The 26,412-nt window shown below is 48.9% G+C and overlaps 1 protein-coding gene across 2 annotated transcripts in view; it reads right to left on the bottom strand.

The window, feature by feature from the left end:
- Positions 1-20,639, bottom strand: part of LOC119954183 (junctional adhesion molecule-like) — a 42,042-nt gene extending 21,403 nt beyond the window's left edge. For both annotated transcript variants that reach the window (XM_038779174.1, XM_038779175.1), the window contains exons 1-2: positions 20,542-20,639; positions 1,211-1,265 (exon numbers count right to left, since the gene is read on the bottom strand). In XM_038779174.1, the coding sequence (XP_038635102.1) occupies positions 1,211-1,265 (55 nt within the window). In that variant the 5' untranslated portion in view covers positions 20,542-20,639. The remainder of the gene's footprint in view (positions 1-1,210; positions 1,266-20,541) is intronic.
- Between the last annotated feature and the right edge of the window lie 5,773 nt (positions 20,640-26,412).

Below are 26,412 nucleotides of genomic sequence, written 5' to 3'. Positions count from 1 at the left end.
AAAATTTCAAAGTGAAAACAAAAGAATGCCGGTTATGATCGGCCGTTAAATGCAAATGGTGGAGTCTTTCTGCCAGAAGCAGTGGAAGACAGAAGGTCCTGCCCCTAGCATGTACAGTGACATTACCACCCTGTACGTCCGTGCTTTGGGCGCGAAATCATGGAGGAAAAATTCCTCCGTTTTGTGGTTGCCAGCAAACAAGCAACAGAACTGTGAAGAACTGGAGATGGATTATTTGCAATAAGGAAGAGTGGGCCAAGAGGGCGTGGTGACACAGTGGTTAGCAATCCTGCTCATGGCGCTCAGGACCCGGGTTTGATATCAGCCCTGGGTCACTGTCTGTGTGGAGTTTGCTCATTCTCCCCATGTCTGCATGGGTTTCACCCCCCCAACCCAAAGATGTGTAGGTTAGGAAGAGCGGGCCAGAGATACAGAAAGACCAGGATCGCACAACTGAATCTGTTGGAGAGAGCTGCTCATGAGAGTCTACAGCAGGAAAAAGCAGTGCTCGTGTTAGCTCTGTACAGAGCTCCAGGGCCTCTGGTGAACAACCCATTAAGAAGAAACTAAAATCGGGAACAAAGCAGTATAAAGATGATGTCTTGAGGTATGGCTTTGTTAATTGGGCCGGTGCAAATCGGGATGCAAAGCCCATGTGTGTTACATGCAGGGAAGTACTGGCAAATGAAAGTTTAAAACCCTCAAAACTTCAAAGGCACTTGAAGACTAAGCATTGCGAGTTCGAGGACAAACCGCTTGATTTTTTTCAAAGGATGCAGCGGGAACGTAACTCATCAGCTGAAGCCCTGAGCAGAAATGTAACATTGAATGACGAGACAAGTGAGATCATGAGGACCAAGCAGGCCCATCTGTCGTACTAAAGGTAAGCAGTAATGATGTGTCACGAAGGTCAGCTGGGGTCGGTCATGAAGGTCAGCGGGTACGGGTGCGGGTCGTGAAGGTCAGATAGTGTAGGTCGCGAAGGTTGGCTGGCATGAGGCTCAAAGGTCGGCCGGTTGGTAAAAGTGGGTCCCGGGAAATAAAGTTTGAGAAAAAACTGTTTTAAATTCCCTGACCAGCGGAAAGAATCTCTCACTGTCAACCCTATCAAACCCCTTCGAATATTTTAGGTTTCAGTGAGATTACCTCTCATCCTTCTGAACTCCAGAGACTAAAGGCCCAATTTATTAGATCTGTAAAGCGCTCTTACCATTGAATATGAGAAAAAAGAGGAACAAGATGAAGCCCATTCCACTGTTCATCATCTATGGAGAGAAACACAGGAAATTAATCAATGATAATAACAACTTGCATTTAGTTAGCACCTTGAACACCCATACTTTATCAAACGAAATTTGACTCTGAACCACAAAGAAATATTCTGTCAAGTAACTAAAACTTTGGCGTGAGAGCTAAGTTTCAAAAAATGTGCTAAAAGAGGAAGTAGAGGGGAAGGTCTCAGGACCAAGGCAGCTTTAGTCTCGGGATGGAAGTATGATATTATATGAATGTATGGATGCCAGTGGTGCAGTGATTAAAAATCAGGGTTGTGTAAGAGGCCAGGGGTTGGAGAATCAGATATTTCAGAGTGCTGCAGGGCTGGAGGAAGTTGAGGAGATAAAGGTTAGGCCATGAAGAGATAAGAAAACAAGGATAAGAGTGTCAAAACTGTGGCATTGCCAAACCCAAACCCAACGTAGGTTGGTGAGCAGAGGGATGATGATTGGGGGATGATGATTGGGGGATGATGATTGGGGGATGATGGTTGGGGGATGATGGTTGGGGGATGATGATTGATGGATGATGGTTGGGGGATGATGGTTGGAGGATGATGATTGATGGATGATGGTTGGGGTATGATGGTTGGGGATGATGGATGGGGGATGATGGTTGATGGATGATGGTTGGGGGATGATGGTTGGGGGATGATGGTTGATGGATGATGGTTGATGGATGATGGTTCGGGGATGATGGTTGGGAGATGATGGTTGGGGATGATGGTTGGAGGATGATGGTTGGGGGATGATGGTTGATGGATGATGGTTGATAGATGATGGTTGATGGATGATGGTTGGGGGATGATGGTTGGCGGATGATGGTTGGAGGATGATGGTTGATGGATGATGGTTGGAGATTGATGGTTGGGGGATGATGGTTGATGGATGATGGTTGGGGATGATGGTTGGATGATGGTTGGGGGATGATGGTTGGGGGATGATGGTTGATGGATGATGGTTGGGGATGATGGTTGGGGGATGATGGTTGATGGATGATGGTTGGGGATGATGGACGGGGGATGATGGTTGATGGATGATGGTTGGGGGATGATGGTTGGGAGATGATGGTTGGGGGATGATGGTTGGGGATGATGGTTGGGGATGATGGTTGGGGGATGATGGTTGGGGGATGATGGTTGATGGATGATGGTTGATGGATGATGGTTGATGGATGATTGTTGATGGTTGGGGATGATGGTTGGGATGATGGTTTGGGGGATGATGGTTGATGGATGATGGTAGGGGGATGATGGTTGATGATGATGGTTGATGGATGATGGTTGGGGGATGATGGTTGATGGATGCTGGTTGGGGGATGATGGTTGGGGGATGATGGGGATGATGATGATGGGGATGATGATGGGGGATGATGATTGATGGATGATGTTTGGGGGGTGATGGTGATGGTTGGGGGATGATGGTGGGGGATGATGGTGGGGGATGATGGTTGGGGGATGATGGTTGATGGATGATGGTTGGGGGATGATGGTTGGGGATGATGGTTGGGGATGATGGTTGGGGGATGATGGTTGGGGGTTGATGGTTGGGGGATGATGGTTGATGATGATGGTTGGGGATGATGTGTGATGGATGATGGCTGGGGGATGATGGTTGGGATTTGATGGTTGGGGGATGATGGTTGGAGGATGATGGTTGATGGATGATGGTTGGGGGTTGATGGTTGGGGGATGATGGTTGATGGATGATGGTTGGGGATGATGGTTGGGGGATGATGGTTGGAGGATAATGGTTGATGGATGATGGTTGGGAGATGATGGTTGGGGATGATGGTTGATGGATGATGGTTGGGGATGATGGTTGGGGGATGATGGTTGATGGATGATGTGTGATGGATGATGGTTGGAGGATGATGGTTGGGGGATGATGGTTGGGAGATGATGGATGGGGGATGATGGTTGGGGGATGATGGCTGGGGGATGATGGTTGGGGGATGATGGTTGGGGGATGATGGTTGATGGATGATGGTTGGGGGATGATGGTTGATGGATGATGGTTGATGGATGATGGTTGGGGATGATGGTTGGGGGATGATGGTTGAGAGATGATGGTTGGGGGATAATGGTTGATTGATGATGGTTGGGGGATGATGGTTGGGAGATGATGGGTGGGAGATGATGGTTGGGGGATGATGGTTGATGGATGATGGTTGGGGAGTGATGGTTGGGAGATGATGGTTGGGGGATGATGGTTGACGGATGATGGTTGGGGAATGATGGTTGGGGGATGATGGTTGGGGGATGATGGTTGGGAGATGATGGTTGGGGGATGATGGTTGATGGATGATGGTTGGGGGATGATGGCTGATGGATGATTGTTGATGGATGATGGTTGATGGATGATGGTTGGGAGGTGATGGTTGGGGGATGATGGTTGATGGATGATGGTTGGGGGATGATGGTTGATGGATGATGGTTGATGGATGATGGTTGATGGATGATGGTTGATGGATGATAGTTGGGGGATGATGGTTGAGATGATGGTTGATGGATGATGGTTGATGGATGATGGTTGATGGATGATAGTTGGGGGATGATGGTTGGAGATGATGGTTGGTGGATGATGGTTGATGGATGATGGTTGGGGATGATGTTTGATGGATGATGGTCGGGGGATGATGGTTGGGGGTGATGGTTGATGGATGATGGTTGGGGGATGATGGTTGGCTGATGATAGTTGGGATATGATGGTTGGGTGATGATGGTTGATGGATGATGGTTGGGGATGATGGTTGATGGATGATGGTTGATGGATGATGGTTGATGGATGATAGTTGGGGGATGATGGTTGGGGATGATGGTTGGGGGATGATGGTTGATGGATGATGGTTGGGCGATGATGGTTAGGGGATGATGATGATGGATGATGGCTGATGGATGATGGTTGGGGGATGATGGTTGGGGGATGATGGTTGGGGGATGATGGTTGATGGATGATGGTTGATGGATGATGGTTGATGGATGATGGTTGATGGTTGATGGATGATAGTTGGGGATGACGGTTGGGGATGATAGTTGGGAGATGATGGTTGGGTGATGATGATTGATGGATGGTGGTTGGGGGATGAAGGTTGATGGATGATGGTTGATGGATAATGGTTGGGGATGATGGTTGGGGGATGATGGTTGGGGGATGATGGTTGGTGGATGATGGTTGGGGATGATGGTTGGGGGATGATGGTTGATGGATGATGGTTGGGGATGATGGACGGGGGATGATGGTTGATGGATGATGGTTGGGGGATGATGGTTGGGAGATGATGGTTGGGGGATGATGGTTGGGGATGATGGTTGGGGATGATGGTTGGGGGATGATGGTTGGGGGATGATGGTTGATGGATGATGGTAGGGGGATGATGGTTGATGGATGATGGTTGATGGATGATTGTTGATGGTTGGGGATGATGGTTGGGGATGATGGTTGGGGGATGATGGTTGATGGATGATGGTAGGGGGATGATGGTTGATGGATGATGGTTGATGGATGATGGTTGGGGGATGATGGTTGATGGATGATGGTTGGGGGATGATGGTTGGGGGATGATGGTTGATGGATGATGGTTGGGGATGATGGTTGGGGATGATGATTGATGGATGATGTTTGGGGGGTGATGGTTGATGGTTGGGGGATGATGGTTGGGGGATGATGGTTGGGGGATGATGGTTGGGGGATGATGGTTGATGGATGATGGTTGGGGGATGATGGTTGGGGATGATGGTTGGGGGATGATGGTTGGGGGATGATGGTTGGGGGTTGATGGTTGGGGGATGATGGTTGATGGATGATGGTTGGGGATGATGTGTGATGGATGATGGCTGGGGGATGATGGTTGGGATTTGATGGTTGGGGGATGATGGTTGGAGGATGATGGTTGATGGATGATGGTTGGGGGTTGATGGTTGGGGGATGATGGTTGATGGATGATGGTTGGGGATGATGGTTGGGGGATGATGGTTGGAGGATAATGGTTGATGGATGATGGTTGGGAGATGATGGTTGGGGATGATGGTTGATGGATGATGGTTGGGGATGATGGTTGGGGGATGATGGTTGATGGATGATGTGTGATGGATGATGGTTGGAGGATGATGGTTGGGGGATGATGGTTGGGAGATGATGGATGGGGGATGATGGTTGGGGGATGATGGTTGGGGGATGATGGTTGGGGGATGATGGTTGGGGGATGATGGTTGATGGATGATGGTTGGGGGATGATGGTGATGGATGATGGTTGATGGATGATGGTTGGGGATGATGGTTGGGGGATGATGGTTGAGAGATGATGGTTGGGGGATAATGGTTGATTGATGATGGTTGGGGGATGATGGTTGGGAGATGATGGGTGGGAGATGATGGTTGGGGGATGATGGTTGATGGATGATGGTTGGGGAGTGATGGTTGGGAGATGATGGTTGGGGATGATGGTTGACGGATGATGGTTGGGGAATGATGGTTGGGGGATGATGGTTGGGGGATGATGGTGGGAGATGATGGTTGGGGGATGATGGTTGATGGATGATGGTTGGGGGATGATGGCTGATGGATGATTGTTGATGGATAATGGTTGATGGATGATGGTTGGGAGGTGATGGTTGGGGGATGATGGTTGATGGATGATGGTTGGGGGATGATGGTTGATGGATGATGGTTGATGGATGATGGTTGATGGATGATGGTTGATGGATGATAGTTGGGGGATGATGGTTGGAGATGATGGTTGATGGATGATGGTTGATGGATGATGGTTGATGGATGATAGTTGGGGGATGATGGTTGGAGATGATGGTTGGTGGATGATGGTTGATGGATGATGGTTGGGGATGATGTTTGATGGATGATGGTCGGGGGATGATGGTTGGGGGTGATGGTTGATGGATGATGGTTGGGGGATGATGGTTGGCTGATGATAGTTGGGATATGATGGTTGGGTGATGATGGTTGATGGATGATGGTTGGGGGATGATGGTTGATGGATGATGGTTGAAGGATGATGGTTGATGGATGATAGTTGGGGGATGATGGTTGGGGATGATGGTTGGGGGATGATGGTTGATGGATGATGGTTGGGCGATGATGGTTAGGGGATGATGATTGATGGATGATGGCTGATGGATGATGGTTGGGGGATGATGGTTGGGGGATGATGGTTGGGGGATGATGGTTGATGGATGATGGTTGATGGATGATGGTTGATGGATGATGGTTGATGGTTGATGGATGATAGTTGGGGATGACGGTTGGGGGATGATAGTTGGGAGATGATGGTTGGGTGATGATGATTGATGGATGGTGGTTGGGGGATGATGGTTGATGGATGATGGTTGATGGATAATGGTTGGGGATGATGGTTGGGGGATGATGGTTGGGGGATGATGGTTGGTGGATGATGGTTGGGGGATGATGGTTGATGGATGATGTTTGATGGATGATGTTTGGGGTTGATGGTTGGGGATGATGGTTGATGGATGATGGTTGATGGATGATGGTTCAGGGATAATGGTTGGGAGATAATGGTTGGGGGATGATGGTTGATGGATGATGGTTGGGGGATGATGGTTGGGGATGATGGTTGGAGGATGATGGTTGATGGGTGATGGTTCGGGGATGATGGTTGGGGATGATGGTTGGAGGATGATGGTTGGGGGATGATGGTTGGGGGATGATGGTTGATGGATGATGGTTGGGGATGATGGTTGGGGGATGATGGTTGATGGATGATGGTTGGGGGATGATGGTTGGGGGATGATGGTTGGGAGATGATGGTTGATGGATGATGGTTGGGGGATGATGGTTGGGGGATGATGGTTGGGGGATGATGGTTGGGGGATGATGGTAGGGGATGATGGTTGATGGATGATTGTTGATGGTTGGGGGATGATGGTTGGGGGATGATGGTTGATGGATGATGGTTGATGGATGATGGTTGGGGATGATGGTTGATGGATGATGGTTGGGGGATGATGGTTGATGGATGTTTGTTGTGGATGATGGTTGATGGATGATGGTTGGGTGATGATGGTTGGGGGATAATGGTTGGGGGATGATGGTTGGGGGACGATAGTTGGGAGATGATGGTTGGGGGATGACGGTTGGCAGATGATGGTTGGGGGATGATGGTTGGGAGATGATGGTTGGGAGATGATGGTTGGGGGATGATGGTTGATGGATGATGGTTGGGGGATGATGGTTGGGAGATGATGGGTGGGAGATGATGGTTGGGGGATGATGGTTGATGGATGATGGTTGATGGATGATGGTTGGGGGATAATGGTTGGGGGATGATTGTTGGAGGATGATGGTTGATGGATGATGGTCGGGGGATGATGGTTGTGTGATGATGGTTGATGGATGATAATTGGGGGGATGATGGTTGGAGATGATGGTTGGTGGATGATGGTTGATGGATGATGGTTGGGAGATGATGTTTGATGGATGATGGTTGGGGGTCATGGTTGGGGCATGATGGTTGGGGATGATGGTTGATGGATGATGGTTGGGGGATGATGGCTGATGGATGATGGTTGGGGGATGATGGTTGGGGGATGATAGTTGGGGATGATGGCTGATGGATGATGGTTGATGGATGATGGTTGATGGATGATGGTTGATGGATGATAGTTGGGGATGATGGTTGGGGATGTTGGTTGGGGGATGATGGTTGATGGATGATGGTTGGGGGATGATGGTTGATTGATGATGGTTGATGGATGATGGTTGATGGATGATTGTTGATGGTTGGGGGATGATGGTTGGGGATGATGGTTGGGGGATGATGGTTGATGGATGATGGTTGATGGATGATGGTTGGGGATGATGGTTAATGCATAATGGTTGATGGATGATGGTTGATGGATAATGGTTGATGGATGATGGTTGATGGATGATGGTTGGGAGATGATGGTTGGGTGATGTTGGTTGGGAAATGATGGTTGGGGGATGATCCTTGATGGATGATGGTTGGGGGGATGTTGGTTGGGAGATGATGGTTGGGGGATGATGGTTGGGGGGATGATGGTGGGAGATGATGGTTGATGGGTGATGGTTGGGGGATGATGGTTGGGAGATGATGGTTGGGAGATGATGGTTGGGGGATGATGGTTGGGAGATGATGGTATGGGGATGATGGTTGATGGTTGATGGTTGGGGGATGATGGTTGATGGATGATTGTTGGGGATGATGGTTGATGGATGATGGTTGGGGGGATGATAGATGGGGGATGATGGTTCGGTGATGATGGTTGATGGATGATGGTTGGGGGATGATGGTTGATGGATGATGGTTGATGGATGATGGTTGATGGATGATTGTTGATGGTTGGGGGATGATGGTTGGTGATGATGGTTGGGGGATGATGGTTTATGGATGATGGTTGGGGTTGATGGTTGGGGATGATGGTTGATGGATGATGGTTGATGGATGATAGTTCAGGGATAATGGTTGGGAGATGATGGTTGGGGGATGATGGTTGATGGATGATGGTTGGGGGATGATGGTTGGGGATGATGGTTGATTGATGATGGTTGATGGATGATGGTTGATGGATGATTGTTGATGGTTGGGGGATGATTGTTGGGGATGATGGTTGGGGGATGATGGTTGATGGATGATGGTTGATGGATGATGGTTGGGGGATGATGGTTAATGCATAATCGTTGATGGATGATGGTTGATGGACAATGGTTGATGGATGATGGTTGATGGATGATGGTTGGGAGATGATGGTTGGGTGATGTTGGTTAGGAAATGATGGTTGGGGGATGATCCTTGATGGATGATGGTTGGGGGGATGATGGTTGGGAGATGATGCTTGGGGGATGATGGTTGGGGGGATGATGGTTGGGAGATGATGGTTGATGGGTGATGGTTGGGGGATGATGGTTGGGAGATGATGGTTGGGAGATGATGGTTGGGGGGATGATGGTTGAGGGATGATGGTTGATGGATGATAGATGGGGATGATGGTTCGGTGATGATGGTTGATGGATGATGGTTGATGGATGATAGTTGGGGATGATGGTTGGGGGATGATGGTTGATGGATGATGGTTGATGGATGATGGTTGATGGATGCTGGTTGATGGATGATGGTTGGGGGATGATGGTTGATGGATGATGGTTGATGGATGATGGTTGATGGATGATGGTTGGGTGATGATGGTTAGGGGATGATGATTGATGGATGATGGCTGATGGATGATGGTTGGGGGATGATGGTTGGGGGATGATGGTTGGGGGATGATGGTTGATGGATGATGGTTGATGGATGATGGTTGATGGATGATGGTTGATGGATGATAGTTGGGGATGACGGTTGGGGATGATAGTTGGGAGATGATGGTTGGGTGATGATGGTTGATGGATGATGGTTGGGGATGATGGTTGATGGATGATGGTTGATGGATGATGGTTGAGGGATGATAGTTGGGGGTTGATGGTTGGGATGATGGTTGATGGATGATGGTTGATGGATGATGGTTGGGTGATGATGGTTGATGGCTGATGGTTGGGGGATCATGGTTGAGGGACAATGGTTGGGGGATGATATTTGGGAGATGATGGTTGGGTGATGATGATTGATGGATGGTGGTTGGGGGATGAAGGTTGATGGATGATGGTTGATGGATTATGGTTGGGGATGATGGTTGGGGGATGATGGTTGGGGGATGATGGTTGGTGGATGATGGTTGATGGATGATGGTTGATGGATGATGTTTGATGGATGATGTTTGGGGTTGATGGTTGGGGATGATGGTTGATGGATGATGGTTGATGGATGATGGTTCAGGGATAATGGTTGGGAGATGATGGTTGGGGGATGATGGTTGATGGATGATGGTTGGGGGATGATGGTTGGGGATGATGGTTGGGGGATGATGGTTGATGGATGATGGTTGAAGGATGATGGTTGATGGATGATAGTTGGGGGATGATGGTTGGGGATGATGGTTGGGGGATGATGGTTGATGGATGATGGTTGGGCGATGATGGTTAGGGGATGATGATTGATGGATGATGGCTGATGGATGATGGTTGGGGGATGATGGTTGGGGGATGATGGTTGGGGGATGATGGTTGATGGATGATGGTTGATGGATGATGGTTGATGGATGATGGTTGATGGTTGATGGATGATAGTTGGGGATGACGGTTGGGGGATGATAGTTGGGAGATGATGGTTGGGTGATGATGATTGATGGATGGTGGTTGGGGGATGAAGGTTGATGGATGATGGTTGATGGATAATGGTTGGGGATGATGGTTGGGGGATGATGGTTGGGGGATGATGGTTGGTGGATGATGGTTGGGGGATGATGGTTGATGGATGATGTTTGATGGATGATGTTTGGGGTTGATGGTTGGGGATGATGGTTGATGGATGATGGTTGATGGATGATGGTTCAGGGATAATGGTTGGGAGATAATGGTTGGGGGATGATGGTTGATGGATGATGGTTGGGGGATGATGGTTGGGGATGATGGTTGGAGGATGATGGTTGATGGGTGATGGTTCGGGGATGATGGTTGGGGATGATGGTTGGAGGATGATGGTTGGGGGATGATGGTTGGGGGATGATGGTTGATGGATGATGGTTGGGGATGATGGTTGGGGGATGATGGTTGATGGATGATGGTTGGGGGATGATGGTTGGGGGATGATGGTTGGGAGATGATGGTTGATGGATGATGGTTGGGGGATGATGGTTGGGGGATGATGGTTGGGGGATGATGGTTGGGGGATGATGGTAGGGGATGATGGTTGATGGATGATTGTTGATGGTTGGGGGATGATGGTTGGGGGATGATGGTTGATGGATGATGGTTGATGGATGATGGTTGGGGATGATGGTTGATGGATGATGGTTGGGGGATGATGGTTGATGGATGTTTGTTGTGGATGATGGTTGATGGATGATGGTTGGGTGATGATGGTTGGGGGATAATGGTTGGGGGATGATGGTTGGGGGACGATAGTTGGGAGATGATGGTTGGGGGATGACGGTTGGCAGATGATGGTTGGGGGGATGATGGTTGGGAGATGATGGTTGGGAGATGATGGTTGGGGGATGATGGTTGATGGATGATGGTTGGGGGATGATGGTTGGGAGATGATGGGTGGGAGATGATGGTTGGGGGATGATGGTTGATGGATGATGGTTGATGGATGATGGTTGGGGGATGATGGTTGGGGGATGATTGTTGGAGGATGATGGTTGATGGATGATGGTCGGGGGATGATGGTTGTGTGATGATGGTTGATGGATGATAATTGGGGGATGATGGTTGGAGATGATGGTTGGTGGATGATGGTTGATGGATGATGGTTGGGAGATGATGTTTGATGGATGATGGTTGGGGGTCATGGTTGGGGCATGATGGTTGGGGATGATGGTTGATGGATGATGGTTGGGGGATGATGGCTGATGGATGATGGTTGGGGGATGATGGTTGGGGGATGATAGTTGGGGATGAGGGCTGATGGATGATGGTTGATGGATGATGGTTGATGGATGATGGTTGATGGATGATAGTTGGGGATGATGGTTGGGGATGTTGGTTGGGGGATGATGGTTGATGGATGATGGTTGGGGGATGATGGTTGATTGATGAGGTTATGATGGATGATGGTTGTGATGGCTGATTGTTGATGGTTGGGGGATGCTGGTTGGGGATGATGGTGGTTGGGATGATGGAAGATGGGATGATGGTTGATGGATGATGGTTGGGGTGATGGTTAATGCATAATGGTTGATGGAGTGATGGGTGATGGATAAGGGTTGATGGATGATGGTTGATGGATGCTGGTTGGGAGAGATGGTTGGGTGATGTTGGTTAGGGAATGATGTTGGGGGATGATCCTTGATTGGATGATGGTTGGGGGATGTTGGTTGGGGGATGATGGTTTGGGGATGATGTTGGGGGGAGTATGGTTGGGAGATGATGGTTGATGGGTGAGGTTGGGGGATGATGGTTGGGAGATGAGGTTGGGAGATGATGGTTGGGGGATGATGGTTGGGAGATGATGGTATGGGGATGATGGGTTGCTGGTGATGGTTGGGGGATGATGGTTGATGGATGATTGTTGGATGATGGTTGATGGATGATGGTTGGGGGGATGATAGATGGGGGATGATGGTTCGGTGATGATGGTTGATGGATGATGGTTGGGGGATGATGGTTGATGGATGATGGTTGATGGATGATGGTTGATGGATGATTGTTGATGGTTGGGGGATGATGGTTGGTGATGATGGTTGGGGGATGATGGTTTATGGATGATGGTTGGGGTTGATGGTTGGGGATGATGGTTGATGGATGATGGTTGATGGATGATGGTTGGGGGATGATGGTTGGGGATGATGGTTGATTGATGATGGTTGATGGATGATGGTTGATGGATGATTGTTGATGGTTGGGGGATGATTGTTGGGGATGATGGTTGGGGGATGATGGTTGATGGATGATGGTTGATGGATGATGGTTGGGGGATGATGGTTAATGCATAATGGTTGATGGATGATGGTTGATGGATAATGGTTGATGGATGATGGTTGATGGATGATGGTTGGGAGATGATGGTTGGGTGATGTTGGTTAGGAAATGATGGTTGGGGGATGATCCTTGATGGATGATGGTTGGGGGGATGATGGTTGGGAGATGATGCTTGGGGGATGATGGTTGGGGGGATGATGGTTTGGGAGATGATGGTTGATGGGTGATGTTGGGGGATGATGGTTGGGAGATGATGGTTGGGAGATGATGGTTGGGGGATGATGGTTGAGGGATGATGGTTGATGGATGATAGATGGGGATGATGGTTCGGTGATGATGGTTGATGGATGATGGTTGATGGATGATAGTTGGGGATGATGGTTGGGGGATGATGGTTGATGGATGATGGTTGATGGATGATGGTTGATGGATGATGGTTGATGGATGATGGTTGGGGGATGATGGTTGATGGATGATGGTTGATGGATGATGGTTGATGGATGATGGTTGGTGATGATGGTTAGGGGATGATGATTGATGGATGATGGCTGATGGATGATGGTTGGGGGATGATGGGTTGGGGGATGATGGTTGGGGATGATGGTTGATGGATGATGGTTGATGGATGATGGTTGATGGATGATGGTTGATGGATGATAGTTGGGGATGACGGTTGGGGGATGATAGTTGGGAGATGATGGTTGGGTGATGATGGTTGATGGATGATGGTTGGGGATGATGGTTGATGGATGATGGTTGATGGATGATGGTTGAGGGATGATAGTTGGGGGTTGATGGTTGGGGATGATGGTTGATGGATGATGGTTGATGGATGATGGTTGGGTGATGATGGTTGATGGCTGATGGTTGGGGGATCATGGTTGAGGGACAATGGTTGGGGGATGATATTTGGGAGATGATGGTTGGGTGATGATGATTGATGGATGGTGGTTGGGGGATGAAGGTTGATGGATGATGGTTGATGGATTATGGTTGGGGATGATGGTTGGGGGATGATGGTTGGGGGATGATGGTTGGTGGATGATGGTTGATGGATGATGGTTGATGGATGATGTTTGATGGATGATGTTTGGGGTTGATGGTTGGGGATGATGGTTGATGGATGATGGTTGATGGATGATGGTTCAGGGATAATGGTTGGGAGATGATGGTTGGGGGATGATGGTTGATGGATGATGGTTGGGGGATGATGGTTGGGGATGATGGTTGGAGGATGATGGTTGATGGATGATGGTTGGGGGATGATGGTTGGGGGATGATGGTTGGAGGATGATGGTTGGGGGATGATGGTTGGGGGATGATTGTTAATGTATGATGGTTGGGGATGATGGTTGGGGGATGATGGTTGATGGATGATGGTTGGAGATGATGGTTGGGGGTTGATGGTTGGGAGATGATGGTTGATGGATGATGTTTGGGGATGATGGTTGGGGGATGATGGTTGGGGGATGATGGTTGGCGGATGATGGTAGGGGATGATGGTTGATGGATGATGGTTGATGGATGATGGTTGGGGATGATGGTTGATGGATGATGGTTGGTGATGATGGTTGATGGATGATTGTTGGGGATGATGGTTGATGGATGATGGTTGGGTGATGATGGTTGGGGGATAATGGTTGGGGGATGATGGTTGGGGGACGATAGTTGGGAGATGATGGTTGGGGGATGACGGTTGGCAGATGATGGTTGGGGGGATGATGGTTGGGAGATGATGGTTGGGAGATGATGGTTGGGGGATGATGGTTGATGGATGATGGTTGGGGGATGATGGTTGGGAGATGATGGGTGGGAGATGATGGTTGGGGATGATGGTTGATGGATGATGGTTGGGGATGATGGTTGGGGTATGAAGATTGATGGATGATTGTTGATGGATGATGGTTGGGGATGATGGTTGATGGATGATGGTTGGGAGATGATGGTTGATGGATGATGGCTGGGGGATGATGGTTGGGGATGATGGTTGATGGATGATGGTTGAGGGATGATGGTTGGTGGAGGATAGTTGGGGGATGATGGTTTGGAATGATGGTTGGGAGATGATGGTTGGAGGATGATGGTTGGGAGATGATGGTTGATGGATGATGGTTGGGGGATGATGGTTGGGGGATGATGTTTGATGGATGATGGTTGATGGATGATGGTTCGGGGATGATGGTTGGGAGATGATGGTTGGGGATGATGGTTGGAGGATGATGGTTGGGGGATGATGGTTGATGGATGATGGTTGATGGATGATGGTTGGAGGATGATGGTTGGGGAATGATGGATGATGGTTGATGGATGATGGTTGGGGGATGATGGTTGGGGGATGATGGTTGGAGGATGATGGATGATGGTCGGGGGATGATGGTTGGGTGATTATGGTTGATGGATTATGGTTCGGGGATGATGGTTGATGGATGATGGTTGGGGATGATGTTTGGGGGATGATGGTTGATTGATGATGGTTGGGGGATGATGGTTGATGGATGATAATTGGGGGATGATGGTTGGAGATGATGGTTGGTGGATGATGGTTGATGGATGATGGTTGGGAGATGATGTTTGATGGATGATGGTTGGGGGTCATGGTTGGGGGATGATGGTTGGGGATGATGGTTGATGGATGATGGTTGGGGGATGATGGCTGATGGATGATGGTTGGGGGATGATGGTTGGGGGATGATTGTTGGGGATGATGGCTGATGGATGATGGTTGATGGATGATGGTTGATGGATGATGGTTGATGGATGATAGTTGGGGGATGATGGTTGGGGATGATGGTTGGGGGATGATGGTTGATGCATGATGGTTGGGGATGATGGTTGATGGATGATGGTTGATGGATGATTGTTGATGGTTGGGGGATGATGGTTGGGGATGATGGTTGGGGGATGATGGTTGATGGATGATGGTTGATGGATGATGGTTGGGGATGATGGTTAATGCATAATGGTTGATGGATGATGGTTGATGGATACTGGTTGATGGATGATGGTTGATGGATGATGGTTGGGAGATTATGTTTGGGTGATGTTGGTTGGGAAATGATGGTTGGGGGATGATCCTTGATGGATGATGGTTGGGGGGATGATGGTTGGGAGATGATGGTTGGGGGATGATGGTTGGGGGGATGATGGTTGGGAGATGATGGTTGATGGGTGATGGTTGGGGGATGATGGTTGGGAGATGATGGTTGGGAGATGATGGTTGGGGGATGATGGTTGGGAGATGATGGTATGGGGATGATGGTTGATGGTTGATGGTTGGGGGATGATGGTTGATGGATGATTGTTGGGGATGATGGTTGATGGATGATGGTTGGGGGGATGATGGTTGAGGGATGATGGTTGATGGATGATAGATGGGGGATGATGGTTCGGTGATGATGGTTGATGGATGATGGTTGATGGATGATAGCTGGGGATGATGGTTGGGGGATGATGGCTGGGGGATGATGGTTGATGGTTGATGGTTGGTGGGATGATGGTTGATGGATGATTGTTGGGGATGATGGTTGATGGATGATGGTTGGGGGATGATGGTTGGGGGAATGATGGTTTTGGTGATGATGGTTGGGTGATGATGGTTTGGGATGATGGTTTTGGTGATGATGGTTGGGTGATGATGGTTGGGGATGATGGTTTTGGTGATGATGGTTGGGGGATGATGGTTTTGGTGATGATGGTTGGGTGATGATGGTTGGGGAATGATGGTTGGGTGATGCTGGTTGGGCGATGATGTTTGATAGTTTGGGGGGATGATGGTTGATTGATGATGGTTGGGGGTTGATGGTTGATGGATGATGGTTGGGGGATGATGGTTGATTGGTGATGGTTTGGGTGATGATTGTTGAGCGTAATTCGTAGGAGTTGGGGTACTGGTAAAGGCATAGATGAGTCAAGTTGACTTTAGAAGATAAGAAATTACTGAATTGAAACATTTAAGATCCTGAGGGATTTTGACAAGGTGGACGTGGAGAGGATGTTTCCTCTTGTGAGAGAATCTAGAATGAGGGTCACTGTTTAAAAATAAGGGGTCGTCCATTTAAGACAGAGATTAGGGGAATTTCTTTCTCTCAGAGTGTTGCGAGTCTCTGGAACTCTCTTCCTTAAAAGACAGAGTAAGTAAAGTATTTGAATATTTTTAAGGCAGAGGTAGATAGATTCTTGATTAACAAGGGGACAACAGGTTATTGGAGTAGGCAGGAATGTGGGGTTGAGGTTACAATCGGATGGGGTGGCAAGGTGGTAAAGTGGTTAGCACTACTGCCTCCCAGGTTAAGGCACCCGGGTTCGATTCTGACCCCGGGCGACTGTAAAGTTTGTATGTTCTCCCCGTGCCTGTGTGAGTTTCTTCCAGAGGCTCTGGATTCCACCCACAGTCCCACAGAGGGGGACCTGTATCCCAGTGAGAGTCAGCACCTAAGGAGCGGAGGGGGTCACTTTACCCTAGTGAGAGTCAGCACCTTCAGGAGAGGAGGGGACCCTGTACCCCAGTGAGAATCAGCACCTTCAGGAGAGGAGGGGACCCTGTACCCCAGTGAGAGTCAGCACCTTCAGGAGAGGAGGGGACCCTGTATCCCAGTGAGAGTCAGCACCTTAGGAGAGGAGGGGACCCTGTATCCCAGTGAGAGTCAGCACCTTCAGGAGAGGAGGGGACCCTGTATCCCAGTGAGAGTCACATCTTAGGAGAGGAGGGGACCCTGTATCCCAGTGAAATTCAGCACCTTCAGGAGAGGAGTGGGTCTGTACCCCAGTGAGAGTCAGCACCTAAGGAGCGGAGGGGTCAAGTACCCCAGCGAGAGTCAGCAGCTTGAGGAGAGGAGGGGACACTGTATCCTAGTGAGAGTCAGCACCTTCAGGAGAGGAGAACCCTGTACCTCAGTGAGAGTCAGCACCTTCAGGAGAGGAGTGGGGACCCTGTACCCCAGTGAGAGTCAGCACCTTCAGGAGAGGAGTGGGGACCCTGTACCCCAGTGAGAGTCAGCAGCTTCAGGAGGAGGGGGACCCTGCACCCCAGTGAGAGTCAGCACCTTCAGGAGAGATGGGGACCCTGTATCCCAGTGAGAGTCAGCACCTTCAGGAGAGGAGGGGACCATGTACCCCAGTGAGAGTCAGCACCTTCAGGAGAGGGGACCCTGTACCCCAGTGAGAGTCAGCACCTTCAGGAGAGGAGGGGACCCTGCACCCCAGTGAGAGTCAGCACCTTCAGGAGAGGAGGGGGGAACCTGTACCCCAGTGAGAGTCAGCACCTTCAGGAGAGGAGGGGACCATGTACCCCAGTGAGAGTCAGCACCTTAGGAGAGGAGCGGACCATGTACCCCAGTGAGAGTCAGCACCTTAGGAGCGGAGGGGGGACCCTGTACCCCAGTGAGAGTCAGGACCTTCAGGAGAGGAGGGGACCCTGTACCCCAGTGAGAGTCAGCACCTTCAGGAGAGGAGTGGGGACCCTGTACCCCAGTGAGAGTCAGCAGCTTCAGGAGGAGGGGGACCCTGCACCCCAGTGAGAGTCAGCACCTTCAGGAGAGATGGGGACCCTGTATCCCAGTGAGAGTCAGCACCTTCAGGAGAGGAGGGGACCATGTACCCCAGTGAGAGTCAGCACCTTCAGGAGAGGGGACCCTGTACCCCAGTGAGAGTCAGCACCTTCAGGAGAGGAGGGGACCCTGTACCCCAGTGAGAGTCAGCACCTTCAGGAGAGGAGGGGGGAACCTGTACCCCAGTGAGAGTCAGCACCTTCAGGAGAGGAGGGGACCATGTACCCCAGTGAGAGTCAGCACCTTAGGAGAGGAGCGGACCATGTACCCCAGTGAGAGTCAGCACCTTAGGAGCGGAGGGGGGACCCTGTACCCCAGTGAGAGTCAGGACCTTCAGGAGAGGAGGGGACCCTGTATCCCAGTGAGAGTCAGCACCTTCAGAAGAGGAGGGGTCCGGTACCCCAGTGAGAATCAGCACCTTCAGGAGAGGAGGGGACCCTGTACCCCAGTGAGAGTCAGCACCTTCAGGAGAGGAGGGGACCCTGTTCCCCAGTGAGAGTCAGCACCTTCAGGAGTGGAGGGGACCCTGTACCCCAGTGAGAGTCAGCACCTTCAGGAGAGGAGGGTACCCTGTACCCCAGTGAGAGTCAGCACCTTCAGGAGAGGAGGGTACCCTGTACCCCAGTGAGAGTCAGCACCTTCAGAAGAGGAGGGGTCCGGTACCCCAGTGAGAATCAGCACCTTCAGAAGAGGAGGGGTTCGGTACCCCAGTGAGAATCAGCACCTTCAGGAGAGGAGGGGACCCTGTACCCCAGTGAGAGTCAGCACCTTCAGGAGAGGAGGGGTCCGGTACCCCAGTGAGAGTCAGCACCTTCAGGAGAGGAAGGTACCCTGTACCCCAGTGAGAGTCAGCACCTTCAGGAGAGGAGGGTACCCTGTACCCCAGTGAGAGTCAGCACCTTAGGAGAGGAGGGGTCCCTGTACCCCAGTGAGAGTCAGCACCTTCAGGAGAGGAAAGTACCCTGTACCCCAGTGAGAGTCAGCACCTTCAGGAGAGGAAGGTACCCTGTACCCCAGTGAGAATCAGCACCTTCAGGAGAGGAGGGGGGACCCTGTACCCCAGTGAGAGTCAGCACCTTCAGGAGAGGAAGGTACCCTGTACCCCAGTGAGAGTCAGCACCTTCAGGAGAGGAAGGTACCCTGTACCCCAGTGAGAGTCAGCACCTTCAGCAGAGGAAGGTACCCTGTATCCCAGTGAGAGTCAGCACCTTCAGAAGAGGAGGGGTCCGGTACCCCAGTGAGAATCAGCACCTTCAGGAGAGGAGGGTACCCTGTACCCCAGTGAGAGTCAGCACCTTCAGGAGAGGAGGGGGGACCCTGTACCCCAGTGAGAGTCAGCACCTTCAGAAGAGGAGGGGTCCGGTACCCCAGTGAGAATCAGCACCTTCAGGAGAGGGGGGGACCCTGTACCCCAGTGAGAGTCAGCACCTTCAGGAGAGGAGGGTACCCTGTACCCCAGTGAGAGTCAGCACCTTCAGGAGAGGAGGGGACCCTGTACCCCAGTGAGAGTCAGCACCTTCAGGAGAGGAGGGGTCCCTGTACCCCAGTGAGAGACAGCACCTTCAGGAGAGGAGGGTATCCTGTACCCCAGTGAGAGTCAGCACCTTCAGGAGAGGAGGGGGACCCTGTACCCCAGTGAGAGTCAGCACCTTCAGGAGAGGAGGGGACCCTGTACCCCAGTGAGAGTCAGCACCTTCAGGAGAGGAGGGGACCCTGTACCCCAGTGAGAGTCAGCACCTTCAGGAGAGATGGGGTCCGGTACCCCAGTGAGAGTCAGCACCTTTAGGAGACGAGGGAGGGAAATTGTATTTAAAGCCCTCGGGTACGCTTTGTCATTCAGCAAGAGTGTGGTTGGCCTTCCGATTCATTTCCATCTTTCTGCACTATCCTCATTACCCTTCATATCCATAAATCTTTCAATCTATGTCTTGGACACACTCAATAACTGAGAATCACTGATAAACACATCCACACCGTCCAGGCACTATCCAAATGATCATTATCATTAAAGTAATCGATAGGGTGGAAAACATCACCATCTGTGGGAGCATTCCTCCTTAAATGACACTTATAAATTAATTTGCATTTTAACCCTGTCACCTTTCTGATGGGATAAAACAAAATCTATTGATTAAAACAGAAATCTTTGACTGAAAGTTCATTTTCTTTTCCTTCAACATTTTTCTGTTTCAGAGAGAAAAGGGACTTACAAGTTGGTTGTTCAATCCACAGAATACTCCAATGTAACGACTAACTCACACCCGTTGCACAGTCTGCTTTTCAGCTGCAGGTTGCTGTTTCTTTCTGAGTGTTAATTTGCCGCCTGCAGGGTCACGTTATTGTGCTGTTCCTTAAATTGATCTTGGGCACAGGAAACCGCACAGAGAAGTGTTCAGTGAATTTTCAGTTGTTCTTCCCTCCGTGTCTCTGAACTTTAAAAGGACGGCCACTCGACCAAGAAACAAAAGTGTCTTTGGAGAATTCTTCCTTCTAGTTTGCTTTCAAAGTAAAATTAGTGTTCAGAATGAATTTATAAGTTTTGATTATTGTTTATTGTCGGGTGTAAATTTGGGAGAAAATGTGGAAAAGGAGAATAAAAATATTTTTAAAAAAATTAATTTATAAGTGTCTTTTCGGGACGAATGCTCGCCACGTTTTAAAATAGCACAAGGAGGTTCTTGGCAAACTTCTGGAGGAACCTGATGCCATTTAATTATCTGCACGTAAGGTTCACAATGCCCTGCGGAATGCCCTGGTGGATCCTGTCAGATGGTCCCCCGACTCATCGGCAAAACTTTCAACAAGCAACAAGACGTAGCTTGGCTGGTGGCGAGGAGGGCCTGTCAGATCCTTCATTCGCACCCAAACACTCTGCACCATTTCACACTATCCTCAGCACAGCTTGGCCGGGGGGGGGGGGAGGCTGGTCACATACCTCCTTCTTTTATGTACCTTTGCAAAGAAGGTCTGGATAGAGATGCAGTGGTTTTTGTTCGGGTTCATCCCGAGCAGCTCCATGATGTAGGACACTGTGCTCTATGAGCTGTTCCCAGGGACTCTCACCGAGACAAATGTCAACTGTTTCTGGAGGATAAGCCACTCTTTGGCCCACCCGGAACTTGCTGATCTTCCAGCGCAAAGAGTTGTCCGTGACGGAGTGCTGAGTGTTGCAGACTGGCACATTCCAGGGTCCGAGACTATGTGCTGAGGAACACACTGAAACTTGGGGCAGCCACTGAAAAGGTATAATGGGGAAAGGTCTTTCAGCCACAGTGCACTGAGGGGCTGGAAACTGTATACCGCATTGGACTGTATATCGAACAGTAAATATCACACCTATCGCAGTTCACAGAATCATAGGATCCCTACAGTGCAGAAGGAGGCCATTCGACCCATCAATTCTGCGCCGACCCTCCAAAAGAACACCCTATCTAGGGCCACTCACCCACCCACTATCCCCGTAACCCCACCCAACCTTTTGGACACTAAGGGGCAGGTTAGCATGGCCAATGACAAAACGTTGACTATTATTGCACTTTCCGTAATGAGCATTTTGAAATGTTTTGGAGTATTCTTTCAGGTATTTTATGAATAAATTGCTTTGGATAAAAAAATCAGTGAAACAGATTCTCCAGAAGGAGCATTAAACGCCTTTCGATCGAGATGTTAAACTGATGCTCCTCCCCCTTCTACAGTAGATGTAGGTGATCCCACTGCATGATTTGAAAGAAGAGCAGGGCAATTTTCTCAGTTGTCCTGGGACACTACTGATTCCTCAACCAAACCTCACCCTGAGACTAAAATACTGACAATCCCCTTGGTTATTAATAATAGGAGACAAATAGCACTAACAGCAACTAAACAGCCACATACTTTATTCAGAAGAGCCAAGTTCCCAAATGCACAAACTTGGACTGTAGAAATGGATTTTAGCAGAAACCGCAAAACAATTTATCACATTGCTGTTTGCAGGTATTTGTTCTGTATACAGTTCAACAGTGACCACACTTCAAAACAGCACTTCATTGACTCTGGAGCACTTTGGGACGTCTTGAGTTTGGGAAAATACAGTAGAAAGTCCAGTACTGAGGGGGTGCTGCTCTGCCAGAGGTGCTGTCCAATTTTCATTTCTGTCCTATCCTCTTCTGGAATCAGCAAAGTAGGACGTTTTCACCCACTGAAATCATTAAGGAGGCATCAATAACGTGTTTTGGTGGATGTGGGTGTGAATTGTCCTTTTGGGTTTGAACAGCACATTTCTCTGATTAAGACTATTTCCGGACTCATGTACATCACTTGAAGCTTCAGCAGGGAAATCATCTTGGAACTGACAGTAAAGCAATTTGCAGTTATACTACAGCCCTCTCCTCAGCAGTCAGCCTCTGCTGTCTTCAGATTTTACCACAATTGAAGAGTTAGTCAAGCTACGTGAAAGTGTTTCACGCCTATTCCATCATTGCACTGCCAATGGCTGCCTCAAGATGAAATGAAATGAAAATCGCTTATTGTCACAAGTAGGCTTCAAATGAAGTTACTGTGAAAAGCCCCTAGTTGCAACATTCCGGCACCTGTTCGGGGAGGCTGGTACAGGAAGACAGAATAGAAATGGAAACAGCAACTCTATACGCAACACGGTTAAGGGCCAACACTTAATACAACTTGCAGGACGCAGGAGGAAAGATAGATCTGATTAAGAAAGGGAAGAGAAAAAAATGTCGACAGCTGTAAGATGTGAAACTGTGGATAATTGAAAAAACAACAAGAAGAACAATGGACAATGAGGAACTTTGGTAGACCACAAAGCGGGTGGGGGGGGGGGGGTGGTCACAGGTCATTGCTCAAGATAACGGTTAAGGACCATGGATATATGTTTGCTGATGACTGGGTAGTAGAATCATGGCGACTTGCCTTGTTAGTGATTGGATACTGTAATTAGACAAGCATATAGATGCTGCAATTGGTTAAATATAATCATGTATATTGAGTCTCAGTAGTAGGGCTATTAATTGTATTAGGTTAAAGACAATAGTACATTTAGCGTCTACCTTTGATTGGTATATTAGGGTTATAATTTAGGCAAATAACTGAAATAATGAAAATATATAAGACTTGATGTAATGTAAGGTTCTGGGGGCACGTACGCGGTTTTGTGGATGCGGCTCTCCTTCAAAAAGAAACGCTGAGTATTCTCTGGTCAGCTTTTTAAAATAAATTTAAATACCCAATTCATTTTTTTCAATGAAGGGGCAATTTAGCGTGGCAAATCCACATACCCTGCGCATCTTTGGGTTGCGGGGGCGAAACCCACGCAAACATGGGGAGAATCCGCAAACTCCACACGGACAGTAAGCCGGGTTCGAACCTGGGACCTCGGCGCCGTGAGGCAGCAGTGCTAACGTGCTGCCCCTGTTCTCTGGTCAGTTAAGGGGAATATAGGGTTGAGATGACTAATATTTTCCCCCAACAGAAAGAAACCAATACAAAGTGTTTAGAACATATTTTATTTTATTCTTTCTTCTTTTTAAATAAATTTAGAGGTCCCAATTATTTTTTTTCCCAATTAAGGGGCAATTTAGTGTGGCCAGTCCACCTAACCTGCACATCTTTGGGTTGTGGTTATTTTATTCTTTCACGGGTTGTGGGTGTCACTGGAAAGGCTGGCATCTGTTGTCCATCCCTTGAACTTGCTCGGCCGTTTCAGAGGGCAGTTAAGAGTTAAGCACATTGCTGTGGGTCTGGATCACGTGTAGGTCAGACCAGGTAAAGATGGCAGATTTTCTTCCCGAAACGTTTTAGTGAACCAGATAAATTTTTATGAGTATCCATCCATGACGGCTTCATGGATCAGGATCAGAAAATCTCAGCCTTGCTCACCATTACTGAGACTAGTTTCAATTCCAGATTTCATTAATTGAATTCAAATTCCATCAGCTTCCATAATGGGTTTTGAACCCCCGCCCCCAGCCTGGTTCTCTGAATTATTATTCCAGTGATGTAACCGCTGTGTCCCCATTTCCATGTCAATAAAGATATCAATCAACGTGCACCAGGATGATTCCTGGGTGAGTGAGGTTTCCTATGAAGAACGGGCCTATATTCCCTAGAATTTAGAAGAATGAAGAGTAATATTAAAACATCTACAGTTCTCAGAGGGCTTGACAGGGTCTGGCTGGCGAGTCTAGAACGGAGGGTGTGTCTCAGGATATGGGGCTAGCCCTTTGGGACCAAAATGAGGAGTTATTTCCTCCCTCTGAATCTCTATCCCAGAGGTCTGTGATGTTCAGTACATTCAAGGCAGAGGCGGGTATGATTAGTGGGCATTGAGGGAATCGCGGAAAATGGGGATGACGTGAAAGTGGAGTTGAGGTATAAAATCCATCACGTTCATAAATCCGAGTTCTGCTCAATCATCTAAAAATCAGTTCCCATGAATTTCATGAAATAGCCAGAAGCAAAAGACTGGAGACGCTGGAGGTCTACAGAAGAGGCAGATGATGACAGAAGTATGAAACAAACCTGTTGGACTTTAACCTGGTGTTGTAAGACTTCTTACTGTGACAGAAAAAGATCAGTCAGCATTTGTGGGAAGAAGCGATCGGTTAGCCCTATGGGTACAGTCCCATCAAACCCTAAAAAGAGTGGGACCAGCAGCATAAAACCAGAGAATAATAATAACTGGGATGTACAAAATGGTCATGTGGTAACGAATAGTAGCATTAATCAAATCAATATTGTTATCAAATAGTGTCATGAACGACAGTAACTGGAGTGGAAGGCTCAGGAATATAGGAATAGGCCATTCAGCCACTCATGCCTGCTTTTTAAAATTCATTTATGGGATGCTGGTTAGGCCAGCATTTATTGCCCATCCCTAGTTGTCCTTCAGAAGGTGGTGGTGGGCTGCCTTCTTGAACCTCTGCAATCCCTGCAGTGTAGAAACACCCACAGTGCTGTTAGGGAGGGAGTTCCAGGATTTCGGCCCAGCGACAGTGAAGAAACGGCAATATAAATCAGGGTGGTAAATGACTTGGAGGGGAACCTCCAGGTGGTGGTGTTCCCATGTACCTGCTGTTCTTGTCCTTCTAGATGGTAGCCTTCATGGGTTTGGAAGGGGTTTCCTAAGGAAACTTGGCGAGTTCCTGCAGTGCATCTTGTAGATGGTACACACGGGCTGCCAGTGTTCATCAGTGGTGAATGGATTGAATGTTTGTGGGAGGGGAAGCAAAAAGCCGGCTGCTTTGTCCTGGATGGTGTTGAGCTTCTTGAATGTTATTGGAGCTGCACTCATCCAGTGGAGAGTATTCCATTACACTCCTGACTTGTGCCTTGTAGATGGTGGGCAGGCTTTGGGGAGGTGAGTTACTCGCCACAGGATTCCTACCTTTTGACCTGCCCTGGTAGCCACAGTATTAATGTCCAGTTCAGTTTCTGATCAATGGTACTCCCCGCCCCCCAGGATGTTGATTGTGGGGGAATCAGCGATGGTAATGCATTTGAATGTCAAGGGGCAATGGTTTGATCTCTCTTGTAGGAGATGGCCATTGTGTGGTGCGAATGTAACTTGCCCCTCGTCAGCCTAAGCCTGGATATTGTCCAGGTCTTGCTGCATTGGACATGGACTGCTGAACATTGTGCAGTCATCCACAAACTGGTTTAGCTCACTGAGCTAAATCGCTGGCTTTTAAAGCAGACCAAGCAGGCCAGCAGCACGGTTCGATTCCCGTACCAGCCTCCCCGGACAGGCGCCGGAATGTAGCTACTAGGGGCTTTTCACAGTAACTTCATTGAAGCCTACTCGTGACAATAAGTGATTTTCATTTTCATTTCATTTCACATCCCCACTTCTGACCCTATGATGTAAGGGAGGTGATTGATGAAGCAGCTGAAGACGGTTGGGCCGAGGACACTACCCTGAGGAACTCCTGCTGTGCTATCCTGGAGCTGAGATGATTGATTTCCAATCACCACAACCATCTTCCTTTGTGCCGGTATGACTCAACCAGCGGAGAGTTTTCCCCGATTCCCACTGACTCATTTTGCTCGGCCCCTTGATGCCATACTCAGTCAAATGCTGCCTTGAC

This window comes from Scyliorhinus canicula, chromosome 19 (assembly GCF_902713615.1).
Source record: "Scyliorhinus canicula chromosome 19, sScyCan1.1, whole genome shotgun sequence".
NCBI classification, from domain to species: domain Eukaryota; kingdom Metazoa; phylum Chordata; class Chondrichthyes; order Carcharhiniformes; family Scyliorhinidae; genus Scyliorhinus; species Scyliorhinus canicula.
Note: the sequence above shows the minus strand (reverse complement) of the source record. Positions and strands in the feature narration are given on the sequence as shown.